Source organism: Anticarsia gemmatalis, chromosome 25 (assembly GCF_050436995.1).
Source record: "Anticarsia gemmatalis isolate Benzon Research Colony breed Stoneville strain chromosome 25, ilAntGemm2 primary, whole genome shotgun sequence".
Taxonomy (NCBI): domain Eukaryota; kingdom Metazoa; phylum Arthropoda; class Insecta; order Lepidoptera; family Erebidae; genus Anticarsia; species Anticarsia gemmatalis.
Window position 1 is genome coordinate 7159422 of NC_134769.1, and position 21970 is coordinate 7181391.

Here is a 21970-nt window from a genome sequence, read left to right on the forward strand (position 1 = left end):
ACTTCGTTCGTGTGGATGATGGAAAATTAAACCTTAATTTAATATTAGTTTCTTAATTGACTCTATGCTAAATGTCATTAAAATCTAAGTAGCGGTTGTTGTTGAATTCGCATTTATAATATTTGATTTACTTCTACCCAATATTCTACATAGTCAGTTTCATTGATAAAAGCCAATCGTGTGGGACTTTGTTAAAAATATTCTACAGTTTCATTGATCCCGTCGATACGTGCGGAACTTTTTTAAAAATGTTCAAAATTAAGTGCAGTTCATTGTCTATTTTATTACTCTCATCACCTGGTACAGAAGCGTGATTCTCTACAATTGGAACCATCGAGTATCGAGAGTTTGATATTTAAAATGTACTGCAAAAATGGTTTCCACGACGTCCGCTAGAGGCGCTGATCAGATTTTCATATATTTTTTCGACAGCTAGCCGGTTGTCGATACTCGATAGTAGTAGGGAATCGGGCTGCAAGACTAACGTCTTACCTCACACGACAATATTTTAATATTAGTATTACATAATATAGTTTTACATAATATAGTTTCTAAGAAGGGTGTGCAATGGGCAATGTTCCAGACTGGTTCGATTTCAAAACAGTGGTCAGATTTCTATGAAGTTGGGTAAATGGTATACTTTGTTTTGCTTCTAAATACAGGTTAAAACAAAATTAGGTAATTTCCTAAATTCGTGTAATAATTCTTGAGGAAGCTGAATATAAGCTTTTTCATTGTTATTTTAACTGGCTTGAGTAGTTCAAAGTATGGGTATTATAGGTTTTGAGTATATACTATAGATTTTCATCAGATTTCATTTAAGAGTTGTTGCGTAAAAGAGTAACAATAGCATCAATATAACTATACAATTCGATAATTCAATAGGTGGGGTCACCTCATAAGAAGTAAATACCACTTCTTACAGTAAGGACTATAAACTAGCAAGTTTGGCATTTCAAGTTACTTTAAAAAACTGCTTTAAAAGTATGCCAGGAGCACTGTATCAGTTTTCATACAAAACTTATCAATATATAACCGATAATCGATATTAGTAAGGAATAGCTCTACAATAACTTGAAACTTGAACCCTAAGCAGTTATCAACAAAATCAATGGCTTCAACATTGAATACCTTAAAATATTTCTTTGAAACGAAACCGGGATATATACCTAGTTAGTATATAAATTCATTTTCCGTTTTCACGTAAAAATGTCTGTGGGATCGGGATTATTATTGAAGGGACCATCAAAGGACTGAGTTAAGGCGAAGCTCGGACGGATTATGGAATAATATTTTTTTTGCTATTATTTTAGGTATAGTGGTGATTTATGGAGAGAGTAGCTTATGGTATTCTGTTCTTTGTATCGTAAGATAAGTTTATTTTTTTTATACATACATAAAATCGCTTCTTTCGGTCGTATCGGGGTAGACAGTGTCCAGAGAATGCCTCTTGCTACAATACCTACAAACACCTTTATTATACATCATGGCATACAAGACCGGTGGAATCGCATGATTTACAAAAAAACTTCTTTCACAGAAGATTAATATGAAAGGATCCGTGCTAAAGACATTGGTCCCAAATCATGATTAACTGACACAATATAACAGAATAGCCATGCTTGATAATAGATATCTTCAGAGGCGATGAAATATTTAAAGATCCCATCCCACAACTCCTAGAAAAACCTAGCTTCAAAACCTATTATCCGTAGACCATTTCTCAGCAGTAGCTAGAAATCTAACCCGCAGAAGAAAATTTTAAAACCACATATAAAACCATATCTACTAAAACACACATGAACAACATACCCTATAACTAATAATTGAAAATACTTTCCCATCGTTTCACACCTTTGTCGGGACTACGATGAAATGCATAAAATATACATGAAATACAATGAATTATGTATGAGCAGAACGCTCGGCGGCAACCGCTGAACATCAATCGATATCCCTATTTATCGAGTACCGATTTTATAATCGACTTTACCAATTATTAATACAATTTTTGTTCATGTGACGTTTTTTCGGTAGTCGCAGCTGTGGAGTTGAGTAAAGAATAATTAAGACCGTATAATACAGTTGGTTTAAATATAGCAGATAAGTCTGCGAAAATCGCAATCACGAGAAGCTTTTAAAACAAAAAGTCATGATGATTATCAATTATATTATTTAACGCTAAACAGGATATTGATTTCAACATTTTATCCCCATAGTTAAGAAGAAATGAGGAGTAACATTTTTATTAGCCATATATTTTACTAGATGAATATACACAAGTTTCGAACCCGAAAATCATATCCTTTATTTGAAGTCCCTATATTAACTCAAAAATATATTAAAATTCGCTGCATTTTCTATTTCGGTGACTGACAACTGACGTAATCATTAATAAAAATTTGCCAAAAGCACGATAAAAGTTTGCTTACAATCATCATTACTTTGAAGCTCAAATCAATTGCCAGAACGCCAAAATGGCTTCCAAACGTCTTCAACATCCAAGATCGACGGCTTTGCGTGCTCTCCAAGACACAGGCATGTATTTGTATAGCCACCTTAAACTTGATCGTGGCCATGATACCACCATCGATTGTTTCAGTCTCGTGTAACTGACGTGGAGGTCAATGATACAAGCCTCTTTATAATTCATCATGGAAGTCTATAGAGAAATTATATTGAACGAATCCTGAATTCAGTTACAGTATACTAAGTAGTATTGAGCCTTGGATGAAAGATTCGCGGCTGGTGGAGGTATACAAAATTCAGAATTTACAACTTTAATAGCTACAGTCTGAGCTGTAGCTGACAGTAGCTTGTTTTTTTTATAAATTTTACACTTCTATTCACTGTAAACGCCAAGGCTAATAAGTTGTCAGGCTATAAGTTCCACGCTCATCTTAGTCAATCCCTTCCTAATATTATAAATGCGAAAATAAATCTACCTGTTTGCCCATCTCTTCCCCTTGCCTTAAACCACTGAACGGAAACTGGAAGAAGTTACCGTAAAAAGACGTAGGATAGTTTTTATTCCGGGATTCCACGGGAATGGAAATTATGTGAGTCATAAGCTATATTACTATAGTCCAAAAAGATAGAGTCCCGAAGAGTTATTCAGTTGGCAAGTTGGTAAGTAAAATATAAAAAGTAATTTCAATAAAAAAAACAACTGTAAAATTATTCTTAGAATACAACAGTATAAATAAAGTAGCTACAAAAATCGTTATAACAAATTCACATTACCAAAACTCCATTATAATAATATTTTTGGAAAAGCACTTGACCTTACAAGGTTGGAAGGGAATCATGTAAACCACCCTTAGCCCCATATTTACATAAAAACGGACTTTGTCAATAGTAATAACCTCAAAAATATGTTTATTAAACCTTTCATATTTTTGTATTGGTTTGATGTTGGGATATAATCAGGTTGTTAACATTACAGTGATTTCAGTAGGTTTATTAATTATTGATTGAAAATAATTATTTTGGTGGTAATGATATTATTCCTTTGGGAGAATGGGATGATGATTGCAGAGTATTAATTATCGGAATACAAATAATTATGAGCTTCTTTATTACTATTATTTATAAATTATAATTGAATGAAAAAAGGTAGTCGTACCACTGACTCAAGTAAATTTGCAATGAATAAAAAACTAAACTGAAACCAAATTAGGTACCTTTGTAAAATAATGCTCATTTTAATAAAAAAAATCAATAAAGTAATTAAAATGAAAATAATTTTTAGTATGACTATTTGACTATTTTTACCCTTGTAACTAATATATACCTACTATAAAGACTTTTGTTCATTCGCTTCAACAAACTTTATGCTATCAACCATTAACACCCAAATTACACCTATAAACAAAAGTGTCACTTAACTTCAAAATACAAAATAAAAGTTATGGGAAGACATCAAATGTGAAACACCGTTAAAAAGCCATGCCAAGCCATTCTTCATTTTGTACTACAAATCTTAATTAACAGAACAAACCTTTCAATATTTCAAAACGGTCTTTGTGGCTCAGTAGGTAGTGCAAACGACTGCTGATGGGTCTTGGGTTCCAATCCCGTGTAGGTCAAAATACATTGCTCTTTTTAAATTTTTATCAAAATATTTCTTCATAGTAGTCCGGAGTTTGGGAACGTGTCCGGAAAATAGCAATTGGTTATTTTTATATGGGACTCTCTATTATTAGATGGGACAAACTTTCCAAATGGCAAAACGTGGGTGTATTTCATACATCTCTGCCTACACCTACGGGTATAACAGGCGTGATATTGTAAATCTTAATTAAAAATGTACGTAAGTCTTAATTAAAAATGTATTTCTAAACAACTTGGCCTTAATTGAAAATAAAGATTTGACTGAGATTCGACGGAAGACATCAATTTTTATAGTATCTTAAGAAAATAAGCGATTGAAACGATATTCCGAGAAAACCATCGGGTTTCTTTTTGGTGGTATTTCTTTGAATTTAATGTAAACCGACAAACGTTCGGGTTTAATTCGGATATTGTGAAAGTTAACGTAACCGTTAGATATGCATGTTTATTTATTTTTATTTTATGTGAACTGATGATTTTGAAATGCAAATGACGGATGTATGTATCATCACACTAAAATAAATTAAAATAATTATATAACTTAACTACAGGATTTATTTCACCACACCACGGATAAGTATTTGATAGTCTCTGGGTTCATTTAGCGGTAGTTTATCTATTCAATAGCGCTTTTTTATATGAGTTTAAACACTATTGAATAGATAAACTACCGCTAAATGTACCTCAGAAACCGGTGTAGATGCATTTTTAACAATGATGTTTATACATTTGCTGTAATTTAATCTAGCAGATTGGTTATCTGACTTTTATTCGTAAGCTTAAATTATTGTCTTGTGTGAAATTTATATTCTCTTTTCTAAAAGTAAAACGTCATACGGTGCCGACGATTAGTACTATAGTCCTTGATTAATCATATAAAAATATTAGTTATTAACTACAATTTTGTATGTAAACGTAGGCACAGGAAATGATGTTGTAACTTTTGATAAAAGTGCCGAATACTGACCTAAGCTGATTTTATTAGATTGTAACGATAACGTGATTAGAGCTATGGACGTGGGCAGTAGTATATTTGATGGTAACCGCACCAGAATATTATTTTCCAAGCTTATGGCATTTTGCTTTCAAGAATGTGTGGACCGCTTACCTTGTGGGTACATCCGAACAGAAAAAAATCTTTAAGCATGCTCTAGAAGCATGGATTTTTGTTTAAACTTATAATTCCTGTTAATAGCGTGAACTACATATCTGGCAAATTAAACTAAACTGCTCAAGAGTCAATAGGAACATCAAGTTATTATGTGTTTTCGCGCTACATATATTTTCTGCACCAAAGGTTACTAAAGTTTAAAGAAACATATCACTTACCTGAAATTCTAGGCCGTGCTTTTCTCGACAGTAATCTTTGATGCGCGGGTAGCATTTGGCCATCAATGTGTTCCTCTCCATTGTCGTATCTAAAACCAAAGGAAGATATCATTTAGTTGTATAATATCACTTTCATCTAAAAAAAAAATAGTACAACGCCTGTTTGTTTCATGTATTAAGCTCTGAATTATTTTCAGATGCAGCTGTCCCTATAATGTTAAGCTGTAGGTATCATACTATTACCATTGTTGGACTAAACGTCTAATTCAAACTACTCCATCTATCTTTAGACTCAGCAGTTTCATTGCATTGAGAGAAATCGTGATATTGGACCATTCAAAGTTTTCGATAGCTCATGTAACTTTCATACTACTTTTTCTTACTCCCACAAACTTTGACGGTCATTCAACAAAAAACATTTCGACATCATCATTCCGCAACATTGAAACCGCCATAAGAAGCGTTTCTTTCCCTACGCTCACATAAATGCATGTTTTTTCCTGAACTTTGTACAAACATAAACCTTTAAGTGTCACAAAGCCTTAGTGAAGTGACGTAACAGCCTTAAAGCGGTAAAAAGTTCCTTACAAAAACACTGAAAATGATTATGGAAATGTTTTGAAATAAACAGTTCTTGGTTGCGTGTTAGTTTATGTGGGTGTTTGGCACTTAAAGCAACATAGCGTCGGTTTCGTGCTGTTGCTCATAAAATTGACTGCATCAACTTGGTGCATTACTGCAGGTTATTCGATATTACCTTTTGCCCTAAATTTATGCCTTTGATAAGGCTACTGTGGAATACATTTGACTGAAATAAGTGTGGTACTAACTTCAGGAATGTATTGACGTGAAGCATAAAGGTAATTCGTAGTAAAAGTGAATGGGTTGCTGAAATTCATGCCAAAAACGACGGCATTTCTGCTACAGGCCAGTTCCTAAGGTAAAATATAAAGATAGGTCTAGTGCCTAGTAACTGTGGAAACCAACATTTTTGCTTGCAAAAGTGTATGGCTATACTGTATATTATGATAATTATATGGTTAGTTTCACTATTGACTGCAGGCGAAGACAATCATTTAAAAACTCTCCTCGCAACATTAGTTACTTTTTTAACTGCTAGTACACAAAATATTTCACCAAACAGTATCAACAACCTTTCATCAGCTACTTTTATACCTACTTAATCCCCCTTTCCGAGCTAGTGGTAGATTAAGTATTTGTAACAACTAAGTATCATAAGTGTCAATATTTGATCTAAATGAAAAAATGATTTGATTTTGATTTTAACAGAAGAAGAATACTACCATCGTAATATTACTCCCATCAGTGTCTCGTAGCCAATCAATTGTGTTTGATGTAACATCTATTTTACAAGCATGAAACAGTGCAGTTGACGCCGTCGCATCAGAATTGGGTCGACGACGAGAAGTACTGCGTCACTCTTATTGTTCCAAGTATTTGAGAGTAAAGATTCCGTTGTTAGGACAAATATGTTGTAAGTTCGTGTAATATTTGTTGCTGTTCTTCTCCGGATGTTCGAGTTATTCATGTAGTTTATTGACGAGTCCTGTTATGTATTTTAGTTGACAACTATTTGAAAAGCACTATGCTGTACACACACGTACATTATTTGTTAACTAAGACACGTGATAAGCCCCCTGAATTGAATCCATGGTCTTTATTCACATCATCATTCACATCACATTTTATTTACTACTTATTTAAAGGTTTTACAAACTATCCTTCTGTTTGACACTGTGCAATATATATTATTATGTAGATACATTTTCTGGACTATGTAGTGAACAGAATAAGGATCTTTAAATAATATCTAATGTTTTTTTGTGTTTATCAAAAGTTTAGAAAATTCGCTGGACAAGCTTAATAAGAGTATTGTTATGTATATGAATACTACAGTTTGAAAAAATACCGTTTCGGAGGACAAACAAGATTTTTCTTTTGTGTGATTAGATACCAGTTTTATTTCAATTACTAAATTATTGAAATACCATGTGATTGTTTATAAAACAGCAACAACATAATTATTACTCCAGACACCATTTTGCTTTTTTAAAAGAAACTTTGTTCCACAAAACTTACCTAGAACTAGGTCAATGAAAATTAAATTTTCGTGAATCGATCACTAGGTAGTATCAGATAAAACGGCGTTAATTAAAAGTTGTTCATTTCAACCCCTCCCTGCCACCCCTTGGATGTGTTTTAAAATTGCATTTGATCACGAGCTGGGGTGAAACCACCCTGTATTTAAGATAAGGTATCTATAAGTTAGTTATGGAGAGGGCTGTTTGTTTTTTAAAGATTTTCTTTATAAATTAAATGAAAATAATTAAGAGTTTGAGCGCAAGGTAAAATAAAAAAATGTAAAGAGAGTGATGACGTCATAAAGAATAAATACTATTATAAAGATATTATTAATAGCACATATTATTTTGATTCTTAAAGTTAACTGTTGCAATGTGCCTCCTTTTGAAATTCTTTCATCATTATCACAACTTTCAGTGCAACCTGCGCCAAAACGTCAGGTATTCGCGTTAAATCCCGTTTTCTATTTTAAATAATCCCAATTTTCATCATGATAATAAATTTAATCGATTGCTTTAGTGTTTCATACATTCTTATCATTTCAAATATAAGGCTCTCCAAGGCATATTTTTTATTACGGTACTCAGACCAACGCTGCGTAATAAGACGGTAATGCACTCATAACAGAGGTAATTTGCTAATTATATCGTTCATATTTGCAGCATTTACTAGAATTACACCCATATACCTCATAAGAATAAACACCTAAGCGCTCTGAGCTAAGCTTACTGAATCTTATATATTTTATATACATACATATTTTATATCATGAATAGAGGCCATAACACTCATGATTAATACCTAGTTCTTTTATCTGTCTATTCATTTTAACTTACACCCGGGATTTTAGTGTATATAATATTGATTTATTACCGAACATTTAATGTTGAATTATAATTAAATCTCAATTTTACATCATCCAAATTTATTAGGTATCAGTTCAGCTACTTTACAGCAAGAAGGTTAAACAACAACCACACAATCGTAGTATAATGTATGACACTAATACGTAATAGTGAGGATTTCCGAAACTTGAACCTTAACAGCACCTAAACTGTGTATCGATTTTCTATTTATATATACCGAAGCCGATCTTAACTCCTAGTCAAGCTAAGTCAAAGTTCTGTGTGTAAAATTGCACCTGGTCACGATCAAGCAATAGATACAGTCTATTTTTATCAAAGGCAAGTGTAGGGCGTTTACGTAATTAATTTCACGCGAAGCTTCAGTAATCAGTTTATTTTTAGATCTTAAATAATCGAAGGGTGGTGCAAGGAAGTCTATGAATAGAACATCCTTATGTGCAGGGAAATCCGGTGAAAATTGTAGTAGGAGGCGCTGGGTCGTTGCCGTTTTATATTATCCTGCGCTCACGTATAGTTCTTTTAATAGTAACTTGATAAAAACTGTAGATTTAAACGAAATTGTTTGATTTTATTGAGCCCGTACAATTCAGCAGGCTTATTCTTTAAGTATGGTAGATTATGAAAAACGACTGATAATCATCGGCATATCAAAACATTTTGGACACACATTTTAAAACAGTCTTGGGAAAAAGTTACTTTCGCCACTAAAATTTGTCATTATAATGACAAATCACGGTGACACTATAATTATTTACCAATTCGCTTATTAATGTTTAAGGTACCTCTTGCACTGTAAAGCAAATAGGTATTATGACATCTTTTATAGCAATACAAATCATTGCTTTAACTTTAAAATTGTACCATTAGTCAAAGAGACCACACGTCAAAACAGCGCATATTACCAAATACCAATAAAGCTTTGCCTCGCGATTTTAGTTACATCCTAGTGCGTTTCAGTACTAAACGTGACTGAAATAGGCGGCTTCAGGCAACGCAGTAATAACTTCAGCACGTAAACCTTTACCGGGAATAAATATTAATAGAGACCGGATTATATTTACATGTTACATTGCATATGGAGGCAAGTAGCTGATCCATGTTTGTAGTAATGTGTAAAAAAAACGTATTTTGTGTTTGACCTCGGATGTTTCACTATTTCCGTGCTAAATTTCATCATTTGATTTGTCAGTGCTTTCACTGTAGAAGCGTAATGTACGTATATAGATCGTTATTCAACTTTTTCTTAACCCATTACTGTCCCACAGCTGGGCAAGGGTCTCCTTCCGAACGAGGTAAGGTTTAGGCCTTGAGCCTACCACGCCGGCCAAGTTCTTGTTGGGAACTTTGTATAACTATGCCCTCAAGAAACGTATTAAACAAATTTCTAGGAATTGTTATACATAGTTAAAAGAGAATATGACACACATTTTCTACTCTCGGGACTGTCAAATAGAGCAGTGGTTCCCAACCAGTGGTCCGCAGAAGTCAAAATATGGTCCGCGAATGATTTTAAAATTTAATTTTTGACGATGATTGTCACACGTACAAGCTCTTTGAAAGACTGCTACTTAATCGCCTCACACCCGTCCTAGAACCAAGACTGATACCCGAGCAAGCCGGTTTCCGCCCAGGCAAATCATGCACAAGCCAGACTCTCAATCTAGTACAGCACATCGAGGATGGTTTCGAAAATAGAAGCATAACTGGTGTCGTCTTTGTCGACTTGACCGCCGCATACGACACTGTCAACGTAAGAAAGCTTCTGGGGAAAGTTCATGCTATGACCGGTGATCTAGGTTTTGTCAACATACTGCGGGAAGTTCTGAGTAATCGGCGTTTTCAAGTACACATAAATAATGACAAAAGCAGGTGGCGATTTCAAAAAAATGGGCTTCCACAAGGTAGTGTACTGGCGCCTGCACTCTTCAACATCTATACAAACGACCAACCTAGCACACCAGGCACCAAACGCTTTCTCTACGCAGACGACCTTGCACTAGCTGCCCAGACGTCGAGCTTTGCAGAGTCTGAATCACTGCTTACAGTAGCTCTGGATAGACTAGGCGACTACTACGATGCAAACGCTCTAAAGCCAAATCCATCCAAGACACAAGCATGCGTCTTCCATCTGCGTAACCGTGAGGCAAAAAGGACTCTAAACGTATCGTGGCGGGGTGTAACCATAGAACACTGCAATCATCCGCGCTACCTGGGCATCTACCTGGACCGTGCTTTGACTTTTAAGGCTCACTGCTTTAACACAAAGCAGAAAGTCGGAGCTCGAAACAACCTGCTGCGACGTCTCACATCTTCGTCCTGGGGGGCAGCGCCACATGTACTCCGAACCACAGGCCTCGCACTCTCATTCTCGGCTGGCGAATATGCGTGCCCAGTGTGGCACCGTTCCGCCCATGCTAAGGAAGTCGACATAGCACTTAATGAGACATGTCGCATCATAACGGGCTGCCTTAAACCTACCCCGCTCCACTTACTTTATCCCCTAGCAGGTATAGCTCCGCCCGAAGTACGTCGGGAAGTAGCTTGTGCAGTGGAGAAACATAAACAAGAGACAGATACTCGCCACCCACTGCACAACTACGAAATGTGTCGCGCACGACTTAAAAGCCGAAAGTGCTTCTTAAGAACTGGGTCTACAAACGCCAACCCACAAGTGGTTAGAGAGAGCATGTGGGCTAACAAACGACCAGTACCCGCAGATTTTCCTAAACCTGCAGAGACCCTGCCACCGGGACATCAACTGCCCTGGCCAACCTGGAGATCCTTAAATCGCCTGAGATCCCAGGTTGGCCGGTGCAGAGAAAATATGGCAAAGTGGGGCTTCATTGATCCATCCCTATCGGGCTGTGACTGTGGGGCTCCATTGCAGACAATGGCCCACCTGCTTTCCTGCCCCAAGTGCCCTCACACCTGCACGAGAAAAGAGCTATCGGATGCTAGCCGTGATGCCGTGGCCGTAGCCAATTTTTGGGCAAAACATATATAGTTATTTTAATATATATATATACATATATCCGTATTTATCTATTACTAATTAGAAACTGGAGGTAATTAAGTACGACAAAAAAAAAAACCATTGACACGAAGAAGAAGAAGAAGATTTTTAATATAGACTTACAAAGTGGTCCCTGCAGACAAGAATAATATAAAAGTTTTCCCGGACTAAGAAAAGGTAGGGAACCCCTAAAAAAGAGGCATTCAGAAACAGATAGATACAGAAATAAATGTTTTATCTTTATCTTAGTCTACAGAAATAAAAAAGGTCACATATCTTTTCTTGTATATTTCAAGGTCTCAAGTCACATTTAAACTAGTGTACGTTATTTATATTACGCAACTATACAGTTGACACAATAGTTGCGAGTCAGTTGGACGACAGTTGCACGATTGCAATTTGTTACTTTCCATGTTGGATAAAGTTTTAACAAGCTCGTTCTTGAGATGTAGGTACGAATGTCCCGAAGTGGGTTGATGGACATTATTTGTATATATTTCTTCTTCGTATGTTTTGTGTGGAAGTAAAAGTAATTTTAACTTTTAAAAGAAAAATGTTAATCATCAAAATTCTCTTTATATCAAGGTATCCTATAAAATATAAAAGTAAAAGAATAGCGTATATAAGGTTTCATTGGATTTTTTAAATGTAGTACTTTATTGATATACTGTTCAAAAGCTCAGTTGAAAAGCTCATCACGAGTAAGAAGACAATTAAGTAAATAATAATAATAAAACAATCATATTGGCAAGACAAACATAAATCCCTCAGGCATGTACGCTTTTCTTCTGAAAAAATAATGGCATTAAATCGAGGCGACTGATCTCTCCTATAACTTTTAAACTCTCGCGTTGCATGTTTAATGTATAATAGAATGCAGGAATTAACGCGAACACGCATTTTACCTTAAAACGCCTAACGTTTCGGCGCAGGTTGCACTCGCCGTGGTCGCAGGCTGACTGGCAGGCTGACGACTGATCTCTCCATTCCAAGTCCTTAGGTTACTGCAGTAGATTTTTATCTTATGGGTGCTGCATATATAGGGGTTTGTTTCATCGACTTACCTGTGAAGGTGGAGCTGGTGAAGATACGAACGATCTTGGAGCTGACCGGCGGCAGCGACTTCAGGGAGCCGCTGAAGATCAGGTCTACCGTGCGGTCATCCATGGTGATGGGTTATGGTGGCTGGAATTATTTGAAATTATTAGTGTTTTACTACTAATTTGTACTAATATGTTTTTATATAAATAAATGCAATAGTTTTATATAAGATGGGATAGCCTATTACACCAGTATTTGAGGTTTACTTGGTGGGTCCACGCTGACGAACATGAATCTTTTAAAAAAGACAACTCCCGCACAAGTTAAGAAGCCTTTCGCACTAAATTTGTTATTGCCCGAAACACGATTGTGGATTGTAAAAATAATTGTTCCGTTGAACCCACGACCGTCTGACGCATTGGTAGTGACGTCACAGATTTTTTGACAAATACTGCGTAGGTATATCCTAAGTCATTATTATTTTTACTACATTATTTTTACATTCATAGTACTAAAAAATAAAATAATAAGAAAGCTATATTAAGTACGCTTTTTCAAGTGAAGACCTAAAAGCGTAGTTTTCAGAGTTTCTCCTGAAAGTTTTAATTTTGTTGTGAAGTTTATGTAAGGCTGCTTTGTGTCCTCTCGCTCTGAGATGAAACGTGCGACGGATGATTGAGAGGCTGAAAACTAATAAACCTTGGTTTGGTAGAAAATATAATTTATATGCAAATAGGGAGAGAAAAAAGTTACTATCATAGCTATTGAAATACTTTGATTATTGTATCTACTATGTTTCTTTATGAGTGTAAATATTTCTGTTTATTTGCAAGGCGGCAAAGCAACATATAAAATTTGTTGCTATTTATATAGGTATTGCAATTCTTTTCAGTACGGTCGCAGTAAAAAAAGATTAATGTATAAAAATTTCACGGGAAGACAGTATTTCGACATCACTGACGAAAACCTGAGTGCTACACCGACGGCAGCATCAGGTCTGCAGCCCCAACTTCGATACTTTAACACTGAAAATGATGTAAGAAAAAACTCAGAAGACATTATTGGGGACTTGGGATTCAAACCCACGACCATCATGTAACAGTTACATACTCGACCAACGCGGAAAATCATGCATATTAATAATAACACAAGTATTTACAACTAAAAACTAATTATACTTCAGCTGTCCTCTTCAACCAGCCATCAGGTCCTCACAACTACACCCCATCACCACCCCAATGACCATAAATCGATAAAACAAAGATTTAGCTTCAATTTAATTCAGTTTCCGATAACTTATCAACTATATGGCTTTGATAGCGGAGTTATTGATGTCCAATCGCATTACTGACCTCGTGATAACCCCCTGCCATAGTTATCAGGTTATGGGTTTTTGTAAGGTTTCATGCAAGCGTCCTCTGTGGGCATGGTAACAGAAACCGTTAATTAGAGAAATGGGAAGTAGCCCAATTTTTTTAAATTTATATTTATCAGTTGGTAGGCTGGACCTACTCGTATGAAGCTCGGAGACTGAAAGATAATATGGTAAAATATGTGTAATTAACTATGCTGCCCATATTGATTTACATTGGATTAGAACTGGCTTAAGGGATTGGTTAAAAAACTTCTTATAGGAGGTTTTTGACTATATGTATGATATTTAGACTCAAAAAATTAAACCGATAAAAAGGAATTAGAATTTTGGAGTCTCCAAAAAGCCAAAACTCCAGATTCACATACTACTTTGCCTAATAAAATTCCAAAACTGTAATCGTTTTATCTATCTTATCAAATGAACTCATCACGCGTCAAATTATCAAAAAATATCTTCACGTGTCTTGTATTTCAGTAATATCAATATAACCTCTTAAAACCATTGAAAACCAATAAAGCAACCGATTTAGACGCTCGCATCCATAAACGAAGTACCGACAGAGGGCAGCACATGCTCATAAGTTTTACGATACACAAATTAGTATTCTGCGGTTCGTATTTCCTGTACAAGTGGCGTAGTATTCCGTTTGATTTTTATGGCCTAAGAACATGTGTTCACGAGTATTTTATGGGCAAAGTTGGAATGGATGTGTACTGCTGATGTAAGTCTTAGTGGACTCGTTAAAATGTCAGTGGAGGGATTAAGGATATCCTTAGGTAGTGCAATTGGAAAATAGACTGCGGTGGTTGAATGTTGAGTTGGTGTTGTATGATGAAGTGTTTATAAAGAGCTTTCGAATATGTGGCTGATGGTAAATACTATGCTGAAGATGTAATAAAAGTGGATTATGTTCTGTAGGAAAAAGATTGACGGCAGAGCTGATAACCAATTTTGTTACTACAAGACGAAAAACCCGCACTTGGCCAGCGTGGTGGACTCAAGGCCTAACCCCGCCCTCATTACGGGAGGAGACCCTTGCCCAGCAGTGGGACTTTAATGGGTTAAATTTATTTATTTATTTAAGACGAACAATTATGTCTGCGCCATTTAAGAATCGACATAGAGTTAAGGATATGACAGAAGCCTAACAATGCATGGTTGTTAATTTTAACCATTCTATAAAATACTTTTACTATGGCCATCCACCCAAGGAGCTGGATTTTTTTGATAAACATATAAGTATCAAAAATATAATTATTAATATAGTATGGAAATGCATTTTTACATTTAAAAAAAAAGTTAAAATACGCAACAGTACATAGTAAAACAAAGATAATATAAAGTATAATTTTCTACTAGATACGACAAATCCTTTTTTATTCGCAAGTGCTTATTCTAACTCTCATATCGTACTCTACTTGTGCAACGTATTGATAAAATGATGAAACTTTGATTACGCGTTAGTTTCGCGACAGGATTACATCCGGATTTAGATAAAAAAGTCAAGAGCGAGGCTAGGCATCGTTTTGTTACTAATTTGAATACGCTGTGATACTATCGGTCTGATTTTACGCGTGGAGTAGTTATACCTAGATAAAATATTTTGCATTTTGATACTGGCAACTGGTTTTTCGTCATCAAACAATAAAATAAAAAGAATTAAAAGTCGGTTAGTAGTTTTGTAACTAGACGCAGAAAATTATATAATAAATGTATTTATAATGAAGAATATAAGTAAATTTAGAGCTGTATACGTCTCGCTTAGTTACAATTGGTACCTATATACCAAGCAATGGTATAACAATACATTAACTTGTAAATAAAAACAACAAAAAATAAGATTTTAGTCTCTTCAGCCCTTGGACACTACGTCTCATAAACCAATTGCAAGATTTTCATTTTTTATTTAGCCATTATGGTCCCCCTGCTGGGCAAAAGCCTCCTCCATTTTTCTCCAGCTGTCTTTGTCTGATTTGCATATTCAATTAACATCAAAGACATCACTTCATCTTTCGTACTATATTACATGATATCATGGAGTAAATTTTTATTTACAAAGGTGACCTGATTACATTCACCCCTTTGCAATGAAGGTTCAACATCATAAGTTTTAATCGTCTTCAATAAATACAATATATTAGACCTCATAATTGTCAAAGAACACGATACAAAATAAATAATAAGTATATAGGACCGCAACTCTATCAATTTGCACCACCCTCCTTAGAAAGTGGAAATCGATAGCCTTGCCTTCTTTTGTACTACAAAATGCAAACAAAGTATAGAAATATTTGCTAGTCATTATAGTAAAATTATCTTTTTAAACGTACTGATTTAGACTAGTCAGAAGACCCTGAGAATAGCATACAAAGTTACAGAGTAAATAAGACATTTGTTACTCCTTTCAGTACATTAGTTTGAGATCTAACTATGCAGAATTGGAGGCGACTATATAACTTTTAAAACTGAATACAAAAGGCTTTACTAATAACTTAGAATATCCTACAATCCGTAGTCCTCGGAAATTCAGTCCAGATCAAAACATTAAAAAAACTAAATAATAATAAAAACAAGCTATTGTTGAGTGATAACTAATTCCTACCAGCAGGATCGGACTAACAGACTGATTATATATTATATTACCGAACTATTTAGGCTATATCAGCGCCGAACTACAAAATAAACGAAACCTAGGAACGACAAATTTTCCAAAGAACATATTTAAGTTAACGTAAAATTTTGAGTACATTATAATAAGCATAAAAACAAATAAGTATCATCAAATGTACCTACTTAAGAACACAATTAACCTAAATATTGCACAATAAATACGAGACAATGGATTCTATTGATGATTTACGAATAACTTTGATTTAAGCGTTATACTCATGGCATGATTCTGAATTTATAATAATGTATTAATATCATGCAAAGGGTTGAAATCATGTCATAGTATACATACATATTATGGGTTCAAATATAATGGTCTGAATCGTAGTGTATGCGATTGCTGTGCACGGTTACAGGTTTGATTTCCGAGTCGGATAAACTGCTTTTAAGCTTTTTTAATATTAGTAGCCCATATAACATGGGGCGATATCGATATAGCGATATATATTAATTGCGTATACATTTATTTGCTAAAAAAATGCAATTTAAAACAGAGATTTTCCATTTATAAGACTTACAATTTCTAAAAATACATGTTAGAACTTTTGAAATACAATCTTTGCAATAATTATTAAGGTTTTAAATCACGTCGGTTTTTCGTGAACAATTAGACAATTGTGAAAACAAATACATTTTAAAGCTACTTGTCTAATAATATAAAAATATTTTTAAGATAATAACAATATTAAAAACGTAAAAAGATAACTTGTGGACTGGAAAAAATATGTAATAAGAATTTTCTAATACATTTTCTACCGCATACATAAATCCTGGAAGCTTGTGTTCCATCCCGTACATAATCGAATTATTTTTATACCGTGCAATTTATTTAAAATTTTACTTTAAATAATATATATTTCTCTCGGGACTTGAAAACGTAGGTTGTACACCTACGGTTAGTTATGCATTGCATAGAATAGATTTTATATTTGTCTGCCCACTTGATTTAAATCAAAGGCTTTTGTACTAGGAAAAATATCTACTGAGAAGCAGCTCAAAGAAAAAAATGTATTATCTTCTAGAATTGTGGGTATATTATGTTTTATTCTGAGCACGTCAAGATGCAGTTCTATTTTTTATTTAATTCTGCAAATGAGAATCATAACGTCGACACTAAAATCCTATTGGAAATAAACTTTCGTTATGATAAAAAATGTACTTATGCTTGAAAGTACTTTAAAAATTAAATGTATTATCCATTATTATGTTACTCAAAGTCAAAAATATTTAAGTAATCCATACACATTTTGCAAATGATTAAAAAGCCTTGTCAAAATTCCAAAATAAAAGAGCGGGAACAATTTTATTTTTTTCTCACTTTTCACTAAATGCCGCGCTTTTTCCACTACGCAGTTACACAACTAATTACAGTTACAAGTGCAATTTCCTGAAGAACTTTCAAAAGCTTTTCAAATGATTCAAGTGTTATATAACAAACCTATGATATGAAAATAGAAATTCTCACCTGGCCTAGTTCTTGAAAACTGTAATCAATACATCGGTAAGGTCTCGGTCAAATCGATTATCACTATCGAAACTCGATACTCTATTCGATTATTCTTACAAACTAGTATTTTAAAATTTTCTTTTTTCTAAATTTCAAATTCCGATATCAAACGCGTGGTTTCCGATTGGAATGGATATTAGTACTGGTTTGTAGTTCATGGTTATGAAGACTTGTTATCTGGTTGCTAGGCAACCGTTGCATGTGATTGCGGCTTAAAAAGTGACATGACGTCACGGTATGTCGTAGCTCAAGTGCGAAATTCGTATCAATTTCGGATTAGTGTTTGATGTGTTCTAGGTAAAATTGATTTGAGTTAAGCCTTTTTTTGTAATTGTCATGGAACGTGGTGGCAACAGTCATGTCATAAAGTCATAAAAAGCTTTTTGGAAAGTGAAAACTCTTTTGAAACTGATTGGTTTCCTGTCTCACCTGATGCAGCTGAGTACAAGTGTTTTATATGGAGCGACTGCCTATCGGAACTCCACAACCTAGGTTATACCACGATATCCTTCGGTAGGACAGGTTGTCAGACTTTCAAGCTTCTGACAACTGTTAACGACTGTCAAAGATCTTTGACAATGACAGCCGAGACAAAGAATAATCGGCTTAACTTAATACTTTGTTAAGTCAATCAGTCATCAACTGAGTTGTGTATACGAACAACAACACAGAGTTTGAAAGTCAAAGTGTTCGCGTGTCGGACACGGCACGATTAGACATTGTGGATGTCGCTTATCTATATAATATCTAGTGACTAAATTATAGAAGAATATATTCGTAGATTTGTTTACGTTTCTTTGTTTGGTATTCTTTATTGAAATGCGCCTGTTGGGATGGTAAGTCAATATTGTTATAACCTAATATTTCTGTTAAAGTCTATCAACCAGGCTTACCGAATTCAAATTCAAAATATTCTTTATTTCGTAATCTTCTTACAAAGTATTTGAAATAGTCAGTATATTGTATTTTTTGTCCGTTTCGAGAAAGCTGGTTGCTCGTGAGAAGGAACCGAGGCTTGTATCCTGTTATAACCCAGGTACAACTGGGTTGTGGATGCCGATAGGCAGTCGTTCTATGTAAAATACTGGTATTCAGCTACATCCAGTGAGACTGGAAGCTGACTCCAAAGTAGTTAGAGAAAAGGCTAGGCTGATTTTTTGATACGTCTGCCTTTACCTTCGGGTATAATAAATAGGCGTGATGTTATGCTGTGTGTGTAGAAAGAATATTTCTAATGGGTATTCTTTATTATAACTTACCTTTTGCAATGAAGTATAGAATCATTTTATAATGTGCCGTTTCTCATCATTGTATTTTATAAACTAAATATGTTTCTCTGGAAGTAAAAAATTACCTTTACATTCCTACCAAGTAACTAAAATTACCTATCAAAATGCATGCTAAAGCCTTGTCCAGTTCAATTTCGTGTACTAAAACAGCTCTATCGGTTAAGCTTTGAAGCGTATATCGATGTTGCAAATTCTGTGCTCAGTTGCCTTTTAAAAGATCTCGCCGCTACGTGCTTTGGGAAATACGTTACTACTGCTATATTTTCCTTAGAAGCACTTTTATGAGAGTTAGGGCTGTCCTAATAAGTTGTAGGATTATTTTACTGAATTTTTCAAAGAATATTCCGAGGGAAAATCAGTTAATAGAAACACTTATGGATATAAGGGATTAAGGTACAGGAAAACGAAGACAGAAGACGATTTTTTTTAATCATCCAACATTAGAAACCTTCTCCATCTACCAATCATTTACCTACTAGGAGTTTCGTCCATTATTTTCCCACCACCAAACTTGGCTATCTAAAGGAATAAGGCATCAAGACGAGTTTCTTGTTTATGTACATTTCCATTATTAAGGAAATGTTGTGTCAAAAATAACAATTTGTTTAATTTTATTAACTTTCTGATAATAAGTTTACAGGCCTGTATGTGATATCGTTCTGGCTTCTGAAAGCCGCAAAGTCCTTAAAAATGGCACTAGAAATAAAAACTACATCACACTGTGTGATGTTTGCTTTCTTGTGGATGACGTCACGCCGATCAGCGGTATAACAATGATAAATAGCACAAAAAGCAATCCATTAGTAACAGTGTATGCATGCCACACCTTGCGACCGCTGGGTGGAGCTGTTACCTTGGTACAAGTGATAGAAGGTAGCGGGAATACGCTGTGGGAGTGCTGTTCATAAATACATGGAAAATATGCTTTCTTGTTTTTGTTTTTAGGTTCAGACGATACAAGTTTCAAGCCCACGACATTTTTGTTATAAAAAACCTGTGAGATAAACTTTTTTAATAGATCATTATTTTATAAAAGATAAGAAATATAACTTTAATTCTATATCTGTATCTCTCGAGGTCTAAACTAAGCCTAATAAACAACTGATTTATAAGACTGATATCGGATTTTTCCTGCACTCTATTTACACCAATATATGTATGTGCAAGTATGTAACTATAATGTTTAGAACAGTTCTTGAAGGTACGCGAAGTCCCAAACCAGCTACTGGCCAGCGTGGTGGACTCAAGACATAATCCCTCCCTCATTACGAGACGAGACCCTTGCCCAATAGAGGGCCAGTGATGGGTTAATATTGATTAAACTTTATTTATTTATGTATAATCATAATACTCGTCTTGTATTACGTCATTGATTATTACTTAACGTATCCTGTTGTTTTCAAAACTTTTACCTTTATAGCTATTATTTGATTTTGATATAACAAGAATAGTAAGATGATAAAAAAAAATTAAAATAAAACAGTATCCCGCTAAAGCTTACACCTTGCGTAGTGTCACAACGGAAACGCGTCTATTTTAGTGGCGATAGGTACCTGCTTTTCCACGATTAGACTCCACCGTGGCTCGAGTTCCGGTCGTTTCAGCCACTCCGCTTTCATGGTATGTTGCGAATTGATGCCCCACAGCGTTGCACTTTACTTTGTTACCATTTTAATATACGACGTTTTTTATTGATGCTCCTGAAAGGTTATGAATAAACAATGTTTTTGTTAGTTTGAAGTCAAATTGTATGTGTCGGGTTTTGGCTTTTATTTTCAGTAGCGTGAGAATTATCAACTAGCAAAGTTAGACTTTTAAAGCTACTTGCAATAGAAAGGATTGCGATTTACGCTAGGGGCGCTGACTAGTTTTCCGTATATGTCGATAGTTATAGAAGAAGCCCAACTGCTCGCAAATGTCAGGTATATTAGATAGATTTTTCGTAAATCCGTGTGTATACTGTACGGACTGGATCTCCTCCCGAAAAGCGAGTAGTGTTAAGATTAGAGTCCACCGCACACGCAAAGTGCGGGTAAGAGACTTCCACACATTAGCAAGTACTCGTTAAACTGTAGCGCGATTCTCTACCACCATCGACTACCGACAACCGGCTAACTATCGAGAAATTTAACACGAAAATCAGATCAGCGCCTCTAGCGGGCTCTATGCAAACTATTTTGGTAGTACATTTTAAATGTCAAACCCTCGATGCTTGATAGTACCAACTGTAAGTCGCGTTATAGTGTAAAAGATATAATGCAAACTATAGCGGTATTACCAGTCTTACGTATCAATAAATACTAAGACAAAAAGATCTAATATCTTCACGGTCTGGTTCCTTCATATTATATTACGTCGAGGTGTTAACAGTTCAACGTTATGAAATAATATCGTTTATATATCAATAATTATATTATTGCTTAATAGATAGTGGGGAGAGAATTACTTATTTCCTGAATACAGGAAACATCTTAGGATTATAGATTTCTTTCCATCTATTGTAGTTGGTATTCTTACGTACTAAAAGGTTTTTCTACATTTTGAGGCGCTCATAACGACACCCACTGTTGGACAAGAGTCTTCTCCCAAACTTGGGAGGGGTTAAACCTTGAGTCCACCACGCTGGCTAAGTGCGGGTTGGGAACTTTACTGCCCTCAAGAAAT

At 34.9% G+C, this 21970-nt stretch overlaps 1 protein-coding gene across 1 annotated transcript in view; it reads right to left on the reverse strand.

The window, feature by feature from the left end:
- The window catches only part of LOC142983837 (NACHT and WD repeat domain-containing protein 2), a 41873-nt gene extending 21097 nt beyond the window's left edge, over positions 1-20776 (reverse strand). The window contains exons 1-3 of the mRNA XM_076130967.1: positions 20767-20776; positions 12489-12599; positions 5443-5531 (exon numbers count right to left, since the gene is read on the reverse strand). Coding sequence (XP_075987082.1) covers positions 5443-5531; positions 12489-12591 — 192 coding nt within the window. The 5' untranslated portion in view covers positions 12592-12599; positions 20767-20776. The remainder of the gene's footprint in view (positions 1-5442; positions 5532-12488; positions 12600-20766) is intronic.
- Between the last annotated feature and the right edge of the window lie 1194 nt (positions 20777-21970).